Source organism: Acanthochromis polyacanthus, chromosome 15 (genome assembly GCF_021347895.1).
Source record: "Acanthochromis polyacanthus isolate Apoly-LR-REF ecotype Palm Island chromosome 15, KAUST_Apoly_ChrSc, whole genome shotgun sequence".
Taxonomy (NCBI): domain Eukaryota; kingdom Metazoa; phylum Chordata; class Actinopteri; family Pomacentridae; genus Acanthochromis; species Acanthochromis polyacanthus.
Genome location: NC_067127.1, coordinates 16856933 through 16876520, shown reverse-complemented (window position 1 = coordinate 16876520; position 19588 = coordinate 16856933). Strand labels below are relative to the sequence as shown.

The 19588-nt window shown below is 39.6% G+C and overlaps 1 protein-coding gene across 3 annotated transcripts in view; it reads left to right on the top strand.

Annotated features, from left to right (window-relative positions):
- The window catches only part of lyst (lysosomal trafficking regulator), a 63925-nt gene continuing 44337 nt past the window's right edge, over positions 1–19588 (top strand). For all 3 annotated transcript variants that reach the window (XM_051959809.1, XM_051959808.1, XM_051959807.1), the window contains exons 1-4: positions 1–118; positions 1532–1803; positions 11209–11300; positions 16818–17016. In XM_051959809.1, coding sequence (XP_051815769.1) covers positions 1723–1803; positions 11209–11300; positions 16818–17016 — 372 coding nt within the window. In that variant the 5' untranslated portion in view covers positions 1–118; positions 1532–1722. The remainder of the gene's footprint in view (positions 119–1531; positions 1804–11208; positions 11301–16817; positions 17017–19588) is intronic.

The window sequence follows — 19588 nt, the reverse complement described above, 5'->3', positions numbered from 1 at the left end:
AGAGGGCAGTACTGTTTTGGACTTCCTTACAGTCACTGCTGAGGTCTCATAAATAACAATCTGAGTCAGTGCTGGAGGGAGGCTAGCATTAGCTGGCTTTAATATATGGGAAACGAAGGTATGTATGAAAAATTCATTCTTCCTACTTAAAATGGGAAATTATGAACGTAAGAAAGCTGCAGCTACACTCGGACCGTCGGTTTGTTTCGGTAAACGCCGTTAAGGATGTGTCGTTTCTCTGTGAGGCTGTTGACATCTGCTGTACACAAGAAGCTGCGATGCAACAACCAGCATAGCGGCTAACATTACGACGGTTAGCTAAAGAGCTAACACACAGGGATGCGAATTTTATCAATTAAAATAGTCTGTAGAAGTCATTAGGTGTTGGGCCTTTGGTGTTAATATGGTTTTTATTTTGATATTTTGGTTAAAGTTATCGAGGCTGCTTGTGTGTCGGGGTTAAGGTAGCTACAATGGTGAACGCAGTTATCGAGCCGAGCTTTCAGAATAAATGTGCAACGTTTTCTGACAGGCCAGTTGATTCAGGCTGGAATGTCAATGTTATTGACATTCAGAGGATTTTTTAACGTAATTTTTTTTGTACACAATTTACATTAGCAAAACAAATTTTTCACACAAAAATTTTCAATGGGAAGGATATTATGTAACAGGCTGAACACTAATTTACAAAAACAAATATTTTTATGGTACAGTGAATGATAATAAGCGACTAACTTTTTCTTAATTTATTGTAAAAAAAAAAATCTGTAAACTTTTGTGGAACAACGTGGATATCAGTTTTGAGTCATATTAAAGCAAAACTATAGAAATCCATACAAATTAAACACATATTTTTATATCTATATGTGTTAAATTTAAGCAAAATAAATTATTATGCAAACATTATAGATTATAAACAAACTGCCCAGTTTAGAAGAGTGTTTTTGTTTTATTAATGACTTACCTTTTTAATTTTACACGTGCATAGTGTTTGCTTTAGCTATATAGCTAAACGTATTTACTGTGTAAAGTTTGCAAGTATGGACATGACCACGCATTTCAATCTTTTTTTTTTTATTTGAACTTTGCCTGACACTACCAACTCGCAAAATCTGTTAAATAAATACGTTTACAAGACTTTTTTTTTAAATAGATGAGAATTGAGTACATATCAGAATACAGCTGAAATGTTTGTTAGTCTAGTGAGGTTATATTTGTTACCAACACGTTAGGTGCTTTTATTTTGAAAACAAGACTTCTCAGCAGAAATGCGTCGCCTCGATCCTCCTGCAGACTTGACGCATGTTCAATGAGACACCGAGCTAAGCTAGCTGCTGCACTGCAAGAGTCCGTTTTGTTTTGGTAATGCTCCAGTGTGTCAGGCTGGTCTGGCCGAAGTTTCGGGTTCAAGTCGGGTTCAAGTGCGTCACATTTAATTGCTAGTATGTCTTGAGTGCGCTGATAAGGGCGAAAGCGGCTTTGCCTGCTAATTCTGTTTGGCTAACCGTTGACACTTTGTATTTTTCTGCAGAAGCCTAATTTAAAAGTGGCAAAGCAGCGCAGTGAAGCATGAACCTGCTATGAAAGACCCAGGAGGACATTTGGGGCTTCGTTCGGGCTGTCCAGGCCACTTCCAGCCTGCTGGAGGATTAGAGAGGAACCCCACAGGAGAATTTAGTAAATCCTGACTTCTTCAACGTCCAGACTGGAGGTGTGGACGCCATGGCCAGTCCACAGCAGACTGATTTGTCATATGCGTGGGAAAAGTACATGGACTGTAGACTGCAAGGAGCGGATCTGCAGGTATGAAGCTGTTGGCAGACTGAAGCAGGAATAGGTGCTGTGCCAGAAAGGGATCACCTGCCACAAACTAATTGCCATTCATATGAGCAGTTATCCTTTTATCTCTGCATTACTTTAACTGCTTTGTGCCCTACAGTAGATTATAACCATTACAGTTGTTTTTACCTGTTAAAACTGCTTTAAATAGCAAATAAAACTTATAAAATGCACTTTTCCACCTGCCTAAAAATGGTTTTAGCTACTAGATTGTGACTGAAAGGTCATTAATCCACCCAAATGACTTGGCTTCATTCAGGATGGTTGTAGCTTAGAGATTATAGCTCATTGGACAATTACAAAAGGGATTAAATCTCTTTTATATAGAAAATCCATCTAAAAATCGTGTTCATTACAGTCTAATCAAGGATATAGAAACACAGTGCAAAACACTGTAAACAAGACTGAACCAATACTTAAAGGCCTCCTAAATGTCACATTGCAAACATTTTTTTGGTCACAATGATTTGGATGGAAGAAGTGGTTAAGTTTCACACTTTAGCTGTTACCACAGACATGAAGCTATGTGTATTTGCACCATATGACTGTTTGATCCAGATTAAAGCAGCTGTGGGCGTATGTGAACGTGGCAGTACAGCTTTAACAAGAAGCAGCAAAACCGTTTTTGGCAGATGATCACTTTCTGGCAGGACACCTTTGTGATACAGGCTCCGTTCAGGGGTCTTTCCCTGGTGATGCTTACTTTTATGGAACAACGTATCAGTAGTCCTGGAAAAATAAAACTTTAAATTCATGAAATTTCATTTGGAGAGGATTGAATACAATTAAATGTATCTTGTTTTTTCTGATTGAGGCAAAGTCGTTATTATGGTCAAGTGTGAGTTGCAAAACTGGATTCATACAGCAAGTTGATACAAGCTGGGTATTCAGTATGTGACATACACTCCCTGAATTTACTATATAATTTGCTTTATCTAGTATGATATCTTTACTGCATCAACAGTCGTGGGATGCTAGTGCCCGTAATGGATCTCAATCTTGATAAAATGTTTAATGAGGTAACATTATCCAACAGTAGAAAACATTGCTCAGCGACATTCTTCTATCCAGGCCACATGACTTTCTTTCTTGGTCTCAACTGTTCTGAGATCAGTGACAATAGAGAGCCTTTTGTAAAAATGACTTTTGTGCAGAATTATATAGTCTATGATTGTTTAAGGATGTAACCACAGGGTGAAGAGTCACTCAATATGTGTCATTCCACCGCTGAGGTTGAATGGACAGTAAAAATAACTGTCCAAGAAAATGAATTGCCACATTGTTCGGGACATGTCCTAAATCTCTTTAAGATCTTTGAGTTTCCCCAGAACGGCAATGAGTCACCACACAGAGGCGGAGGCAGGTGTAAATCACAGGCTTTTTGTGTTGTTAGCATTGCGGAAATATGCCGTCAGTTTTGCACCAGCGTGTCACAGGAGTGAGCGACAGCGGTTTTCAAATCTCTGTCAGGCCTCTTCTGCAGCACTTTTCATCCCCCTCCTCCTGTCAGAGAGCGAACAGCAGCCAGATCACGAGACTTGGATTAGGATCAGACTGCAGGGATAAGTGTGATCCACCCTACACACACACACACACACACACACACACACACACACACACACACACACGCACAGATGAGCTGATTTAGCCATAATGTTAGTCCATTACGTCTGATGTATCACGTACGATTTGTCCTTTTAAAGACAGACCTACTATCATTTCTGAAGCTAATGAGTGCTGAGAAAGCCTGTAGGGATTTTCTTTCTTTCTATCTTGGAAATAATGACTTCCTCTATAATCATCATCTCGGTGGTGGTGTGCAGTGCTTCGTCGCTTTCTTAATCACGTTGGTCTGCATTAGGGATATCAGCTGTGGAATTGGTTCTGGCTTTTTCTCAGTTGCCATAGTAATAGCACTTTTGGCTGCACCAAGCAGACTCTGCCTTTCTATTAATGGTAACTTTTTATGTCACTTTTGTTGTGACGAGTCCCCTGGGACGCCCGTGTTTGCTCCTCCACCTGTCAACTTCGCAGTGATCAAAGTGTTGTGCGGATGTGTGTGTGTGTGTGTGTCCTTGTGTGTATAAGATGCAGAAAGATGGTTAAGTGAGCACAGCTGTACTCTCCAGTTTGCTCATACTGTAGCTTTCCCTCCTGATTGAACCTGATGGGGACACACACTGACAGCCTGTAGCACTCACACGGATGCTGTTGCGTACTTGGAAATTATATTTTTTTCTCGACTTTAGTCCCATCAGAGCACAAGTGTATGCTGTCTGTTCCTACCACCTCGCCCAAAGTGATGTCTTCTATTTGTAGCAGTCAATAAACAGGTAAACATGACAAAGTGATCATGAGAAATGTCCCAAAAGCGGCACGACTCTACCCTGCCTATTGGACCACCTTACTGGATACAGAGCATCCAGTTCTGTGATTGCACTTAACAGCGAGACTTGGAATGCAAACGGACACCTTCTCCTGCAGCAATCAATAAGATAGTACAACAACAACAAAAAATAAGGTGTGAAAATAGCAGTAGACTGCAGCGTCTACTCACTACTTCCTCGTCTTTTCTTATTGTCGGTCATCTTTCTGCTTTCTGTTTTAATTTCTGCCATGATTAATCTCACACTGATATTTCTGTCACTGGTTCACGGCGCTCTGACCAAGGCCAGCATCGGTAGATTGGTTAAACCTGACCTCAGTCTTCCCCTCTTTGTTTTCTCTTGTGACTTCATTGTCAGCAGATCCATTTCTGAGAGACCAGACAGGTCAGAAAAATGATCCTTTTACTTCCTCAAGTATTTTTTGGAGTCAAAAGAAAGTACAGTCTCAGCAGCTTGAAGGAAACTGTTTAGGTGGTTCTGCCAAGGTCTGCTTATAAGCAAAAGCAATGATTCACTTTCCTACTTGTCGCACCCACCCCTGGTACTTATTGTATACTCACTGTGCAATAATGCCCCTTAGATATCTGTAATTAACATATAGAATCCCCTGAAATCACAATGGCTTTTAGTTAAGTAAGTGCATTTGTATTAGACCTTCAGTATAACAGGATTACTGGCATTAAGCCTTTTTCCATTCTTTAGAATTTCTTCCTTTATGGAGCCAAAACTGCCGTATTGGTGTGTTCTGCTACAGTGGATATTCTCCTCAGGCACACTTGCGTCAAAGTATCTGTGGGGACACTTTCCATTCTGTCCAGCCTCTCTGCATCTTGATGAGCAGAGTCCATTTAGTAGAATGGTTGCCTGGCTGGGAGCCAAGCAGGAGACCAGGCTGTGCTGCTTGTAGATTGTTCAGTTTCATTATGAGGTAACAGGATGTTTTCAAAACTGCAACGTGAAGTGTGCATGCCACTTCACTTTTTCTGTCCTTTTGTATCAAGGAGCTGTAGGTAAATGATCCTTGGCGGGTCAGCATGACTTTGAATTCGGTCAGACAAATCAGTTACAGTCGTGGACTAGTGTTATCTGTGGTTGGGTTTAACTTTGCATACAATTGGTTGACAAATCTGGACTCATGTTGTAAGTATTGTTCTGTAGCTTTTCTAACATCAGTCATGTTTTTGGTGGTTCATAATCCTGATATGCTTTACTTTTATTGACCATTGTCCAGGCAGTGTCTCTCGGTGTCTGAAACTTGTGTACAAAGCTGATTAAATTTAGTGATTTTTCTAAAAGAGGACAACCCCCGGTCACATATTCCACCCACGTTACTTGTCATTACCTTTCCAAGCTCTGTTCTCCGCTTCACATTCCTTCTGTGGTAAAGCCCTGAATCCTTGTCTAAAGAAGATTAAACTTGTCGAGCAAAGCATAAGGCAAAATGCAGTGAATACTAAAGAGGGAGTAAAGATGGCAGGGCTGCTTCCACTCCATCCCTAATGTGAATTATTTGGCTTGTCAGGACAGAACAATGTGAGACCGATGTGCACTATACTTTTGATATTTTGGTTCAAGACGGTGCTGTACACATCGTTCCATAAATGTATTAACTAAGATGTTTTGCTGTGCAGTTTCTCGAACAAGGTCATCTGTAAATGTGTATAACTGCTTTATCTATCTAAAGCAATTGGCGATAATGTTTATGGATCAAATTCCACTAACGAGCAACTGAGAGCACGGTAAAGTGGGAAAAAGTAATTGCTTCATTAATCGGTTTCTCTTGTAATTTTCATACAGCAGTCTAGTTAAATGGAAACGTTATTCATGATATTATTTTCTTTTCTTTCCGAGGCTGGATGACACTAAATGGCCCATTACCACAACTTGTTTCCAGCCGCACATCCGTAAAGTAATGTTTGCATTTAACCCTTGTTTGTCCATGACTGCATATGCTTCTCAAAAGTGTGAAATGTAATATTATTCATCAACTAAACCAGCCCAATTTCTTAGCAGCACACACATGATAGTGCATTTTTGGTGTATTTCTGAAATAATCTAATCAACTTAAAAATGCTAACCAGATGAGATACAGGCTGCAGATTTCTCATCCAATTTGTTTTCAGAGTTACTAATTCCAAACCTGAAGTGAGAAATGAGGGTTACACTAAAACTTTCTCTTTCAAAACCAACCTGCTATGTCAAAATCACATATGATGTTTAGTCCTATTTATTCCTCAGTAGTTTTCTCTTACAATTTTTTAGCAAAGTCACCCTGGCTAAGATTTTCCTAAGTGAAATTCAAGTGTCTAAACGTCAACATCATGCAGTCATGTTCCGATCACTCTGTCTTGTGATTATCACACTGCATTTAGCATGGGTTGTTGTTGTGTTTTAATTTTATGCAGTGTCACTTTCATGATTTGGAGTCTGCTCTGACTTTACTTTCCATGGAGCCTTTAGTGAAGTTGCTTGCCCGGCTGACCATAGAACTTGTTTCACATCTGTATTTATTGTTCCGCCCTTAGTTTCAACCTAACTCCTACTCACCCTGGTCGCTGGGGCTGTTCCAAACGATTGCCTGAATGGATGAATAATTCATCTCTCTGGTTCTGGGTTGAGTCAGACCTCAGCCAATGCTCTGGCTCAGCTTTTTTCCACCCAGTGTCATGTTATTAAGTCAGATTGCTCCTCAAAAACACAGTCTCTCAGGCCACTGGGGAAGAGAGAGGCCAGAGCAGGATGTTTGGGTTGTAATTTTGACCAACTCCAGCTTACAAGCAGCCTCCCTGTAATGAAAACAATGAAGCAGATTATTCACATGGTAACACATTTTCATTTCCTGCACAGTAGCTATGCTCGGATAAAGGTCACTGCTTGTGACAGGATGGACCTGACACTGGCAAAAACACAAGCGTGCTTTTGTTTGTGGCCTACTGACATTTTGTGTATGTCTTAATGGAAGAAAACCTTCACGGTTATTTATGGTGTTTTGTGAAGCGACTCTGCTCTCTGACTCACACTTTGTGAGGAAATGTGCAGCGTTAGGGTCTCCTCATGATGCTCATCACCCAAATGTCAAATTAGATCAGTAGGGATCTGAAAGCGGAAAAAAACATTGCATAACCAACGCCCCACGTCCTCTCTCATGAGGACAGGATCACATCGCTTTCACTGCCGCTGCCAAGTTGTAGTCTACCCAATTATCCAAAGAGAGCTTGAGAGGAAAGTCTGTACCAGCATGAGTGACTCAGCCATCAGACTCCCATGACTCGGTCTCCCATGATCTCCACATTGGATAAAGACACAGGTCACTGCCACTGTATCTGAGCAATTACAACAATTCAGGGTTTCAGTTTTCAAACCGGCCTTTTCCTCTCATGCAAAATAGAGTAAGGAAGTATTGTTGTTTTACCCATTTCTGGAGGGAATGTACATTGTTTGTGTCTTATTATCCAGCTTAAATATATTTACATTTACTAATTTAATCTTAATCTACAAGGGAACAGCAAAAGAAAAGGTTGACTTCATCTTATTGATGTTTTTACACTGAATTCCTCTGTCACCAAACTATAAAATGAATAGAAAAAAGAGCCCATGACATACAAGGGGCATGAATCTCCAGCAGTATGTCTCAGCCCTCTTGGATAGGATAGATGGATTTGTCTGTATGACAAATGAGTGAATGAAGAAATTCATCACTGCAGAGGAAAGGTCAATGCTTTCCTTCAGTTTCCAGAAATGCGTTCACTGAGCTTTGTGAACTGTTGATTTCCCTCCTAAGCTGTATTAATCGGTATTGGCAGTCTCTCCATTATCAAATCATGCTGCCTGGTTGAGGCCGAGTGCATTGTAATATTGGATTTGAGCCTCGGAGGAAAAAACAAACCCGTTGCCGGGAAATTAGCGTTATCTTGAACCATTCAGTTTCCCTTTCCCATATGAGGAGTACGACCACAACGCAGGTACACAGATAGCACAAGGACACACCAAGTCATTTTAAATACTCATTCTGGGAGATTAATTTAACAGAGGGAGCGCACAGCTCCAGCATTGCTTCAGGGATTATTTATTAAACTAATAACAGTTTTGGCAACCTTGAAGCGTCGATCTCCTGCCAATCACGACCCCCTGTTTATCGTTGCTCTCATCTGTTGCTGCATTTATTTCTTCCACCTTTATGTTCTCGTCAGCTTTCATGTTCTTCCCTGTCCTTTCCTGTCTCTCTCATGATCCAAGCATTTCTGTTTCTTCCTTTCACCCCCGTCTCCTGTGTGCGATGTTGTCCAGCCCCCTGATGTGCAGTGACCCCCACCCATCACATCACTGCTTGGGTGGGTTGTTGCCTCAGCTGTTGAAGTGTCACCCTCCCTGCCCCTCCCTGCCCCCGGTGAGTGTGGTCAACTCTGCACCTTCATCCTCATCTGGTACTTAAGGTTACTTGGCATAAATATGTGCATCTTTTTTAGTCCTGTGAAAAATCAAACTTGACTTCTTAAACCACTTTTAATTAAATAAATGAACAGTTGAGACACAGGAAGGAAGTTGACTCACCACCTACATGTACATCATAGGTGGGTTTCCCTGAAATGTAGCCCCAGTCTTCGTCCTCATCTTAGCAGCAAAAGCTGAGGAGCGACAAAACAGCCGGTACCTGAATAACTGATCTCAGAGTTTCCCCTCTGGTGTTTGGCCTCATTTCCGCTTCAGGGTACGACTCGACATGACTTCGCTCACATTTGTTGCTATGTACTTCTTTCTGCTGCGTTTTCCACTGCAGACGGGACTCCCTCAACGTAGGTGGGATTCTTGATCATCATCGCATAGTGAAACTGCTGTGATCACTTAAAAGTGACACAGACATAATAGGGTAACCACTCTGATTTTAGCAAAATACATGTTGTGTGGCTGGTCGTGATGCTTAATAGTCAGAGAGTCTGAATATTCTACAGGCAAAGCAAAATGACAACAAAATAAGGTAATGGGTACTGCCTGCAGTAGAAAACCCTACAAGAGTGAGTTATGGTTGAGTCATACTATACCCTAGAAATGAGTCCGCAGTCACACTGAGCGATAAAATCAGTCAAGTCAATATGCTATTTCTGCAGTCAACACTATATTTATTCTGAAAAGGATTGTGTGACTTCACTTGCCTTTTTTTGTCACTTTGCACTCTTAGGAATGTGATAAGAATAGATTCTAAAATGGAGCTGGATTCGTGCAGCTAAATGATGTGCTGTAACTTTATTGTACAAAAACATCACTGTGTCCAAATTTATACAATCCCCTTTTTTGTAGGGAGTCCATGGTGCACATGAATTCTGGCGTACTTTTAAAAAAAAAAAAAAACCACACTGTAGTGTTTGTTGAGATTTGTAATGAGTAAAATTGTACAATCTTCTTCAAAGCCAGAAAAAATTTAATGTCTCTGTACTTCCTCGTAAACTTACAAAACTTATGTTTACGTTATGAATTTTTTCCCTGAAATTCAGCGTGATATCTCTGCTGATTTCTTTTCCTCACTCCAAAAACCAGTGTGTGTTCTGAACATTTTGAATCCTATGCTGCTTACATCCTTGTTTGCTTGCTAGCAGTCTTGTTCTTCAATGTCTTTGCTGCCGATTAGTAAAGTAGCGTGAAAGCATGTTGCTTCATGATAGTGTATTGTAAACACATTATTTTATATCCGTATTACTTATCAAGACTTATACACAAAATGATGTCAGTCACCTTGTATGCTTTGATGATCCAAATGTCTTTATTTTTTGTTTAATATTGAATTGGTGAGGCTATATTTTGGTAGGATTTCAGAGTTGGGAGGAGAAAAGCTGTGCCATCAAGTTGATTTGATTGAAGTTTGTTTGTAGTTTACTGAAATATGCTGACGGTAAAAGGAGTATCTTAGCTTTACATAAGTATTGCGTTACTATAGACGTTGCGGCATTTTGACAATTACGCTTCGTAATAAAAAAAATGGTATACAACCTCACATTTCAAAGAATTGTATCCTTTCAGGTTGTTTCCATCCTCTCAATATCCTGTTAGTGCCGTCATACGTCAGGCTGCTTGTAACATGATTGGCGCTGCGTGGTGTCTTTGGCTTCGTGACCCAGACGCTCAGGGCAGCCACGTCAGTCAGGGATCAGCATTGCCTGAATGAATCCAGTCAGTGGTGTCAGATTAACAGAGGTGTAAAGGTAGCTCCGTTGTGGTGTGAGGGATGGCAGTACGCTGGCTTAGTGACTCACACGTCTGCTGGGAAGGTATTAACACACTACCCCATAAGCAGTAATACAGTTAAAAGCAGTTAGGTGGCTTTTCTCACTGTTAAGAAAGCCCTGGTTGGTTTTCCAGCTCTGATCTCGTTCTGTGGTCAGGTTCACGCTGCACAGTCTGATTTTCCTCTTTATGCAGTCTTTGTTTCCCCAGATTGTGAGATTCTTCAGTACTATTCTTTGTATCACTGATTATAAATTGCTTCTCTGTACCTTGCATTTTGTTCAAAGCAATGATGATTTACTTTGATCATGAGATGGGGGAGTTTGGACAGAATCGCCCTAGGAAATATATGCGCGGTAATGTATCTACAATTCGCTTTCAGGTTCTGATAACTAATTTTTTTGTATTAAGTGAGTAAAGAAGGAAATGGGGCTCTTTGCTTCTGTATTGGCGGGTTAGAGAGAAGAAATATAATATACTTGCTGCACTTTGTCTGACCTGGAAAATCAATATTGAAGCAATAGTCTCACGTAATGACATTAGGGGCTCGTACACCACTATGTAATTGACTGTGCCATCATTTAGAATAACTTAAAACCTTAAAATGATCTACAGTAATGTCACAATGAGTTGTCAAGTAAAAAGGAAATGTTTTTGTGGAGTGCATTCATTTCAGTTCCTCTTTATTTTTCACGTAAGTAAAAATCTGACTTTGATTCGTGTTGCTACTCTTGTGCCTCATTTTTGTGTCACTGTCTCTTACCAGGTCAGCCTTCAGAGTCTGGAGAATTTCCTCTGTCTCTTCCACTACGTGCAGCACCACCCCAACCCCAGCACCAAAGATGCACTGAAATTCTGGTAAGATCTCATCTCATCAGTGCGCTCACTTCTTAAATGGTCTGTAATGAAGATTTTGTCTCCCTTAGGGTGAGTAAAAACTGTGTGTATAATGAGCTCCAGTCTCTTCAATATGTTGTTTTACTGCAACACCTTTAACACAACATTATCGCCAGTGAATCAAACAGAATTAGATGATTCAAAACATTAAAAAAAACTTCAGAATGACAGATTTTGTTTTCAGAATTTCCTGTCCTGCCACTGGGGTAGAGGTTGCAGGCATTATGTAATCATGGTGCATTAGCTTTTTGGAGTACCTTACTGCATAGATTTCCATATTGATGAGGAAAATTGTGGGGCATTAGGAGCCTCTAGTGTCTCCTGTTTGTGTTCTATTGAGTGTAAATAAGTCACACACACACTACCTAGAATTAAGTAGGTGCATTAGCATTCGTGAGCCATGTCTTCCTTCAGCTGAAAAGCGATTAGTTTAAATGGGGTTTTTGGTTAAAATGCTTAAAATAAAGTTCTTGTTTAAAAGAGGGTTTAATGGAGTTTAATGTTTTGCTCTGTGAGATCAGAATGTTCAGTTTTTTAACACGTGGAGCTTTTATGTGTAATATTAAAGCATTTGGATAACCGATGCTGCAGACATTGAACTGTTTGTTTGTAGATTGTGTTAAATTGTCAGAAAATGAGGAAGCTTTCAGTGTTCATAATGCTGCAGGGACATGACCAGAGATTAATCTAACAGCTCTTTCAAATATGAATATGAATACGGTGCTGCCTAAAAGCTTTTAAAATTGCAAATTTGTGGCGATTATAGGCCAGAACATGCATAAATATAAATTTCTGAAATTTGTGTTTATCAAAGAGCCTCATTTGGTATCAGTCTGAGACCACAGTTTAAAAAAAAATCATGAATGTTTTCATTTGCAAACAGCAAACGCAGCTTATCAGATTTTCTACAGACAGATTTAAGTTCGGCTAAATAAAAGAGTAAAAGTACGACGGTGAACAAAATCCATTTTTTGCGCACGCATCCTTAATATTGTATTGTTTGCAGTAGAGTCAAATGTACTGTACTAGCTCAGAATAGGTCTTTTGGGTGGTGACGGCAGTAAGCATGATCGTTCCATGTGCGGTAAAGGCAAATCGCTACCTTATGTGACAGAAATTTATTAATTTTCTTCTTTTTGTTGGTCATTTTTGACAAACAAAACAGCCCACCATGCTTGATCAAATGAAAATCTACATGAAAAAGTTGTTAAAATTGATATTTTTGTTTATATTTATTATTGCCGTAGTCGTTTTTTATTCTGGTGCTTGTCGTTTTTCTTTGGCACTGCTTGACATCAGTTTTATGGTGGATGGTGAGTATCTAAAACCTCCTAGGATAGCTCCAAAAAAAAATCCTCTATACAGGAAAAAGACATTTACCTTCATGACATTATTCTAGCTCCTCTCTGACACTTTATTAAAAGTTTAGTTTACACGGGGATCCTGACTATGAGTTTGTGGGTTTCTCTCTTAGATAAGTAGAACCATGCTCACCCAGACAATATTTGAATATTATCTAATGCTTTCCCCACACAGAAGAGGACAGAGCTGAACAAAGCCCCCGCTCAGTCAGATTGAAGAACATCACGATAATTGGCCTGAGGGGAAACACAAAATTTGAGTTCTGGAGCTGAGAGAAGTGTTTTGCAGTGGCAAGATATCATGAAAACCATTATCTCTGTTTACTAAGTTTCTAATCACCGTCTTGTGGTAGAGATGAAAGGACAGAGAGGACAAAGCTGGTGAAGCAATTCTGTAAAGTAATGGTAACTTAATAGCTGACAGGCGAAGACTGTCTATGGGGGGAAAAAACAGCTGATTTTATATTGCGTTATGCTCTGTTGAGTTTTTCTACATTTCTCAGCAATACTGGCCAAACTGTAAGTACGGCAGCTGTTTGTTTTGAACACATTGTGCCTAATTTGCTCATACATTTGTAAAATTTGTGTTTTCTATCCCGGAGTTGATTAAATGTGTTTTAGTCTTTATTGATGAAAATGCGGAAAGAACTGTTTGATCAAAACTTACTTTTTAATTTAGTCTTGTGCTATATGTGTGTATTAGATAACACGATTCAGTCTCAAGCATTACTATAAATTACCGTAGCTATGGCATGGTAGGATGTCAAACCTGACATAGGAGGGCTGTAGTGGTTGTAGTGGTTCACTGACGCACAGTAACTCAGACAGATGATTTTCACTTCTTTTTTATTCTGGTGATTTTATCTGCTCCTCCAGAGTCCCTATCACACTCATCACAAAACTACTCACCGCCATGTGTAGGGGATAAGATAGAAAACAGTTGTGATCGTGTGCTAGTTTGAGTAGGGAGGTGGTCATACTCGCTAATAGCATGTCAAAGCCTTTTATGTGGGTATGTGACCTGTTTGAGGGTGACCTGTGGCCTAAATATGCTCCATTTAGTGTCCCAACACGTTTCAGCCAAACTCAAGCTGAAGTATCATGGTGCACAGTTTTTCAGAAGACAATTCGGTCTAAGGTAGGGTAGTTATGGCTCATTTTCTAAATAATATTAATGAGAATATCTTTGCCAAATCAGCAAACATGTGCAAAATTATGTGTGTAACAGTTGCTCATTGGTATAGTGGTCTGCATAGCTTTTGTTGTTTATAACATCAGAATGAATTCTTTTCACATGTGAAACAAAATCATATAAACTCACTTTGTTTTAGTTTTCAATTTATACAGTATTTTTAAGAGCATAATCCGAGCTTATGCCACATTTATTAATATGTAACCTACTGACAAGTCTCACGGTAAACTGCCCTCAAATTGAAAGCTCTAAACCTTAGATTATATTGTGTATAGGAGTGCCTTTGCTGTACTGATACTGCAAAAGATAAGATTAAACTTTATTGTCATTGCACAGGTGACAACCAAGTGCAGTCTGGCTCAATGGTCCAACTGTGGCGGCTGGGTGGTGTTGGGGCTTGAATCCCTGATCTTCTGATTAGTAGCCCAAAGCTTAAACCGCTCAGCCACAACTACCCTTATTTAAAGTGGAGCTTCTCATTATGTTTAACTTCTGCCTCATGTTACCTGGAAATGGTTGTCCTTCCACCTTCATACGGATGCTTCCAATCCTTTAAATGCACCTTGCGGAGGGAGGAGGCTTCTGGAGGAGGAAACACATGTGTCATACGTGTTGCATCCTGGCTGGGAGGAGCAGAGAGATGAGAAGAACCGCAAGAGACATGTTAGCATAATGAAAAGCATCCTATGTATGCAGATCTATACATCATGGTATATGCAGGCTTAGCTGATACCACCAGGGCCTGTGATTGGCTTGTTTGGGCCGCATCCTTCTCTTTCCTCCAGCCTCTTCCCTCCATCGTCTTCTTTTATAATCCTCTTCTGATGCTCTTCTTTTCAGTCGCTCGCAAGCATGTTAATCTGTTGCGTTTCTTCTCCTCACTACTTTGTGTCATTGGTGTTGCAACAGTCCTGCTGATGTAAGACTGCAAATTATGACGTTACTGTGGTTTTGAAGTGGGCCTTGCCATATTAGAAATCTCCTCAAGCGACTGGAAACCTTTCTGCATAAAATTAGCACAGCAATAAATACAAGAATAGAGTTCATATGAAATGTAAATATCACATTATTCATTTGTAACTCTCACCTATATAGTTTTTTGGAATTAGTCTGGACAAATGAATTACTTTTTTGGAAGCCAGGCTACCTGGACAGAACCCAAGAGCTGATATAGAGATAGTAGACTTTAAATGAATCACTGTCTGGTTGCAGCTCTTGGTCATACAAGATTGATTTGTGAAGGTGACGGCACTTGAAAGAGCTTGAGGTTGCAGAGGTCAAAACACACAAATACAAAATGTCTCTCTTTGCTGCTTTTTCGAGTTATCCCCAGTAGGCCTTTTTGTCCATTTAAAATAACTGCCAGTTGTCGTAGAGGAGAATACAAAGGCTGTTACTGTGATCGATGGTTGATTCCAGAGGTCTTGTACAGGGCACTGGAAGCTCGTCAGTATTCCCAAGACCAGTCCCTTTGCCATGTGACATCACATGCTTTCATGTGATACGCTGATCTGCTGTGAATCTGGAAAGCTTCCATTTGAAATTCCAATTTAATGGAATTTGTGCTGCAGAACAGAAAATTCAGTCAGCAGTCATGTGAGGAGGTATGCAGACAGAGCCAGCAGAGCTGCAGTCAAACTTGGAGCGTACGCAAGATGACTGGAAGAAAACGGTTTGGCCCAGTAACATTTGGTAAGATGCAAAGGACTGTACATGTGTATGTTACACAGACTGGTGTCAGAGGGTTTGTGTTGTTTAAATTAAGGGCTTTTTGCAGGTTTTGCTTACTTAGTCCTGCTGGTGTTAGTTAATTGTTATATTGTTTGTGAGTTTGGATCAGAGCAGCAGTAAAACCTCAGCAATGTGAATGTAAACACTGAGATGGGATCTATCATGGCTCAGTGCTGAGGTCATGTCTCGAATTCATGTTGAAGTGAATCTACTGGGGATTGTTCTGGGGATGAAAAAAGTGTCAGGTGTGTGTTATGTTGCTCTAAATGAGATGTTACTTTATCTTATTTAGAGCAATATGTGGTTGTGGCAGACATAAGAATACTCGGTTAGAGCTGCTCTGAAAAACATTAGGAAAATTATTAGGAGAAGTCCTTTTGTATTTTGTTGTTTTTAAGGAATATCAGTCTGGATTGTAATATTTAACCATAATTTGTGGACCATTCTGTTGTTTTGCATATTGAGATGAGCATTGTTTGAGAACCTGGCAGTAAAGTCCTCACAGTGTTGTTAGCTTCAAGTGAGTTGACTTTGGCTGTTTTTCTTTCATGTTGCTGCATTTCAGACGTTTCCATTATAATAGAATAACTACTGTGATTGAACTTATGTTTTCTTCCTTTGTCACTTTATTTCATTTAAAGAATAAATCCCAAACAAAATCCAAGCACAGCTGTTATGAAACTGCAATTTTAATAATGGTTTTCTTTCTTTTCTTTGACAATTGCACTATCATCGCATACACTAAAAAGATGTTGTTGTTTTTTCAAAGTAAGTGAGCACTTAAATTGAATAGAGAAAATAAGTGATACAAGAAGTGGTATATTAGTATCTGCTGTCATCCAAATTCTTAATATGCACTCAAGCATCACTGCAGTGTGATTATTGTGTTGTGACTTTGTGGGATGAGTGCTAAACCTTTTGTTTTTCCTTTAAGTTACTTCCATAACCTCAGTTTTGAACCTTACATAAGTCTGTACTCCCAAAGAATCTGCTAGGTCTCTACCAAACGAGTTCAATCAGAAACACATTAGAAGCAAAGCATATTTTAAATTTTTTTTTTAATTTATAGTATTGAATTAAAAATCACACGGCTACCCAGAAATGACAGTCTCCTAATGCTACAAGTATTATCAAGTGTGTACACATGTGGATAATTTGCCATGGTCTTATGATGCTTTCTGTTTTCTGTTGTAGCTCAGACATGAGTGGGGCCAGTAACACACTGGCGAGGGAGTTCCTGACTGATGTACATCAACTATGCAGCGCGGTGGCCCAGAGAGCAGAGGCACGGGAGGAAGATGAGGAGGAGAGTCACATGGTGGCACTGGGCGAGTACCTGGTCAGAGGACGAGGCTTCCTGTTACTCAGCACTCTGGACTCAATCATTGACCAGGTAAGGAAACAGTGAGAGCAACCATCCCACTAACTGAAGCCAGATTAAACAACATGTGCATTTAAAACTGTGGTGCCAGAAGTGGAGGTTTTATTTTCTGCAATCCGACTAAAACAGCAACAGCTGTTTTAACAAATTACTATATCTTAAACTACAGAGAGGCCACCTGCACCTGTTGTGATCCTAAAAAAATATTTGGTTGCGAAAAGATTCCCACTGCATGATCGTTGCACAAAGACAAGATAACCTGATGTGCTGCTTTCATATAGAACCCGGATCCTGCAGACCCACACACATTTAAAGTTATAAATGCAAATACAGTTGAATTTAATATTCACATTAAGCTTTAGAGCTCTGCTTTTAGTTTCACGTCCAGCTTCATATTTTAGTTTGTGTTAAGCTTTTTTTCATGCAGCTGGTACACATCTGTATGACAAATTACAATTTCTGGACATATGTCCACATAAGATCTGATGAGCAGAAGGAAATGGCAGACACGACAACAAACATTGTAAGTAAGGAATGTTTAATGATTACAGTGCATTAAAACCTATGGGAGAAGCATAACAAATGCACTAACAAGATGCTATGAACAAATACGATTTGAATGATTGTTGGTAACACTTTTCAATGCTTTGATAAAAACTTGTTTCACATTAAAAGATGCCTGAACCTGAGCATGAGAATCAGCAGATTCCTCAACACTGTGTCTAAATATTATATTCCCACATGGCCAGTGTTGTGTCTATATTTGTGTGGAGGTCATGTTTTTACCCTCTCTACATCTGTCTCTGATGCTCCTGTAACTTGCAAAGTGATAATATCTTAAAAGGAAATTTGCTCTGCAGTGCCCACGTGTCGTTTGATTGCAGAAAGTTGTTCTCTTTGTTGTGCTGCAGCATGCAAGACGTTAATGTAAATTTGTTCGGAATAGATGAGTAGAACTTCATACAACTGGCAGAATAGTATGTCAGATATTGAGATGGGTGACAAATTAAAAGTGAAACCACAAATATTGATCCCTACAACGAGGAGATCTGGTGACTGTTAAGCTGTGGGAGTTCTGTTGTTATGGTTTGGAATGGGGAGCTAATCAATACAAAGTTGTTCTGAGTGATTAACATTATCGTGTTGTAGAATATTTATATTCTGATGACAGTGGTCTTTTCTAGTTTTACAGACCTGGAGAACTAATGGAGCATTGAAGCTTTTCTACCAGCACGTGGTGCCCCAGCACCTTACTAAGACACTTAATGTTGGTTTTTCCTTTTATTTGTCCCCCTCTATATATTCTTATGTATTTTGTAATACAGTACACACAGTTTATCAGTATCACTTTCAAAATGGAATCTCCAGATACTGCACACTTGATGCAGCACAATATTGGTAAAAATACAGTACCTTGAAGGGCAAAGGTTAACATTGTTTATCACAGTGAGTTGTGCGCACTCTATTTAGGTGCTTGTGTTAAGTGATAGGAATGGCCTCATAGAGGCAGGTATTGTTTGCTCTATTAACTGGCACCAGGCTCTGACAGAGCCCAGTGTTTCCTCTGCCTACACACTGATGCACTGGTCTGCAGGGCCCACGCTACCACACACTCAGTGTCTTTATGTATTGATTTGATCTGCGTTTGTTTCTGGGTCAAATAACAATTTAGGAAATCTTTTATCTGGGTTAAGTTATGCGGCTTTCAGATGACTGGTCGAGTGATGATATAACATAAGAACAGCGTTTTGACAAGAAATCCAACAGAAGTGTTTGCCTTTCGATGTAATGTGAACACAAGTCTGTTCTTAAAATAGAGAAACGGCTGTGATCCTGAGCTCGTTTTCAAACCAGTGCCTCAACAAAGACTTTTTAAATGAAGTATTGTGACATGTTGAATGCCATATCAGTGCCTCCATGGCCTTGTGTTATTCTTATCTTTCAGTTCATTTACACACATTTGTTATATTTTCCCTTATTTTAGGAACACTCAGTACAGAGTTTTAATGCTTTCATGTGCAGATGTGTTATCATAAGCTCCAGCTGTGTGCGTCAGCTGGATTGAATCAAGCCTTTAATGACAATCAGAGGCACTTTATAAACAACTTGTGCTTTGCTAGCTTCAAATCATAGATGTGCCGTTTGAATTTAGTAGAAAATTTATTATGAACAGTCTTTGTTCCATTGTGTTAGAACTTCTCACTCCGCATCACCTTAACTCTGTGTGCTAGTCTAGATGAGTCACATCTATTTGTTAAAAATGTCTATTTCCAGTGGGAGCAACACACTGATTTGTTACATTAAAACTGCAGCACTGTTCAACTCAACAGCTTTCCTATAGTCATGATAAAACAAAGCATCAGAATTTCTTTGGAAATGACGACGGTGTGTTTTGACGTTTTTGGTTTGGTGAATCAGTTGAATTTGAATGTTCATTTAAATGTGCTAAATATCAGCCTACTCTCAGGTCTTGGTACTTCATCAACTGAATAATTCAACTGGATAATGTTTGGCTCCAGCTAGATAATAATCTGTAGGATTTACTATCAGAGGTAAAAGGGCCAGTGTAAGAGTGATGAAGACA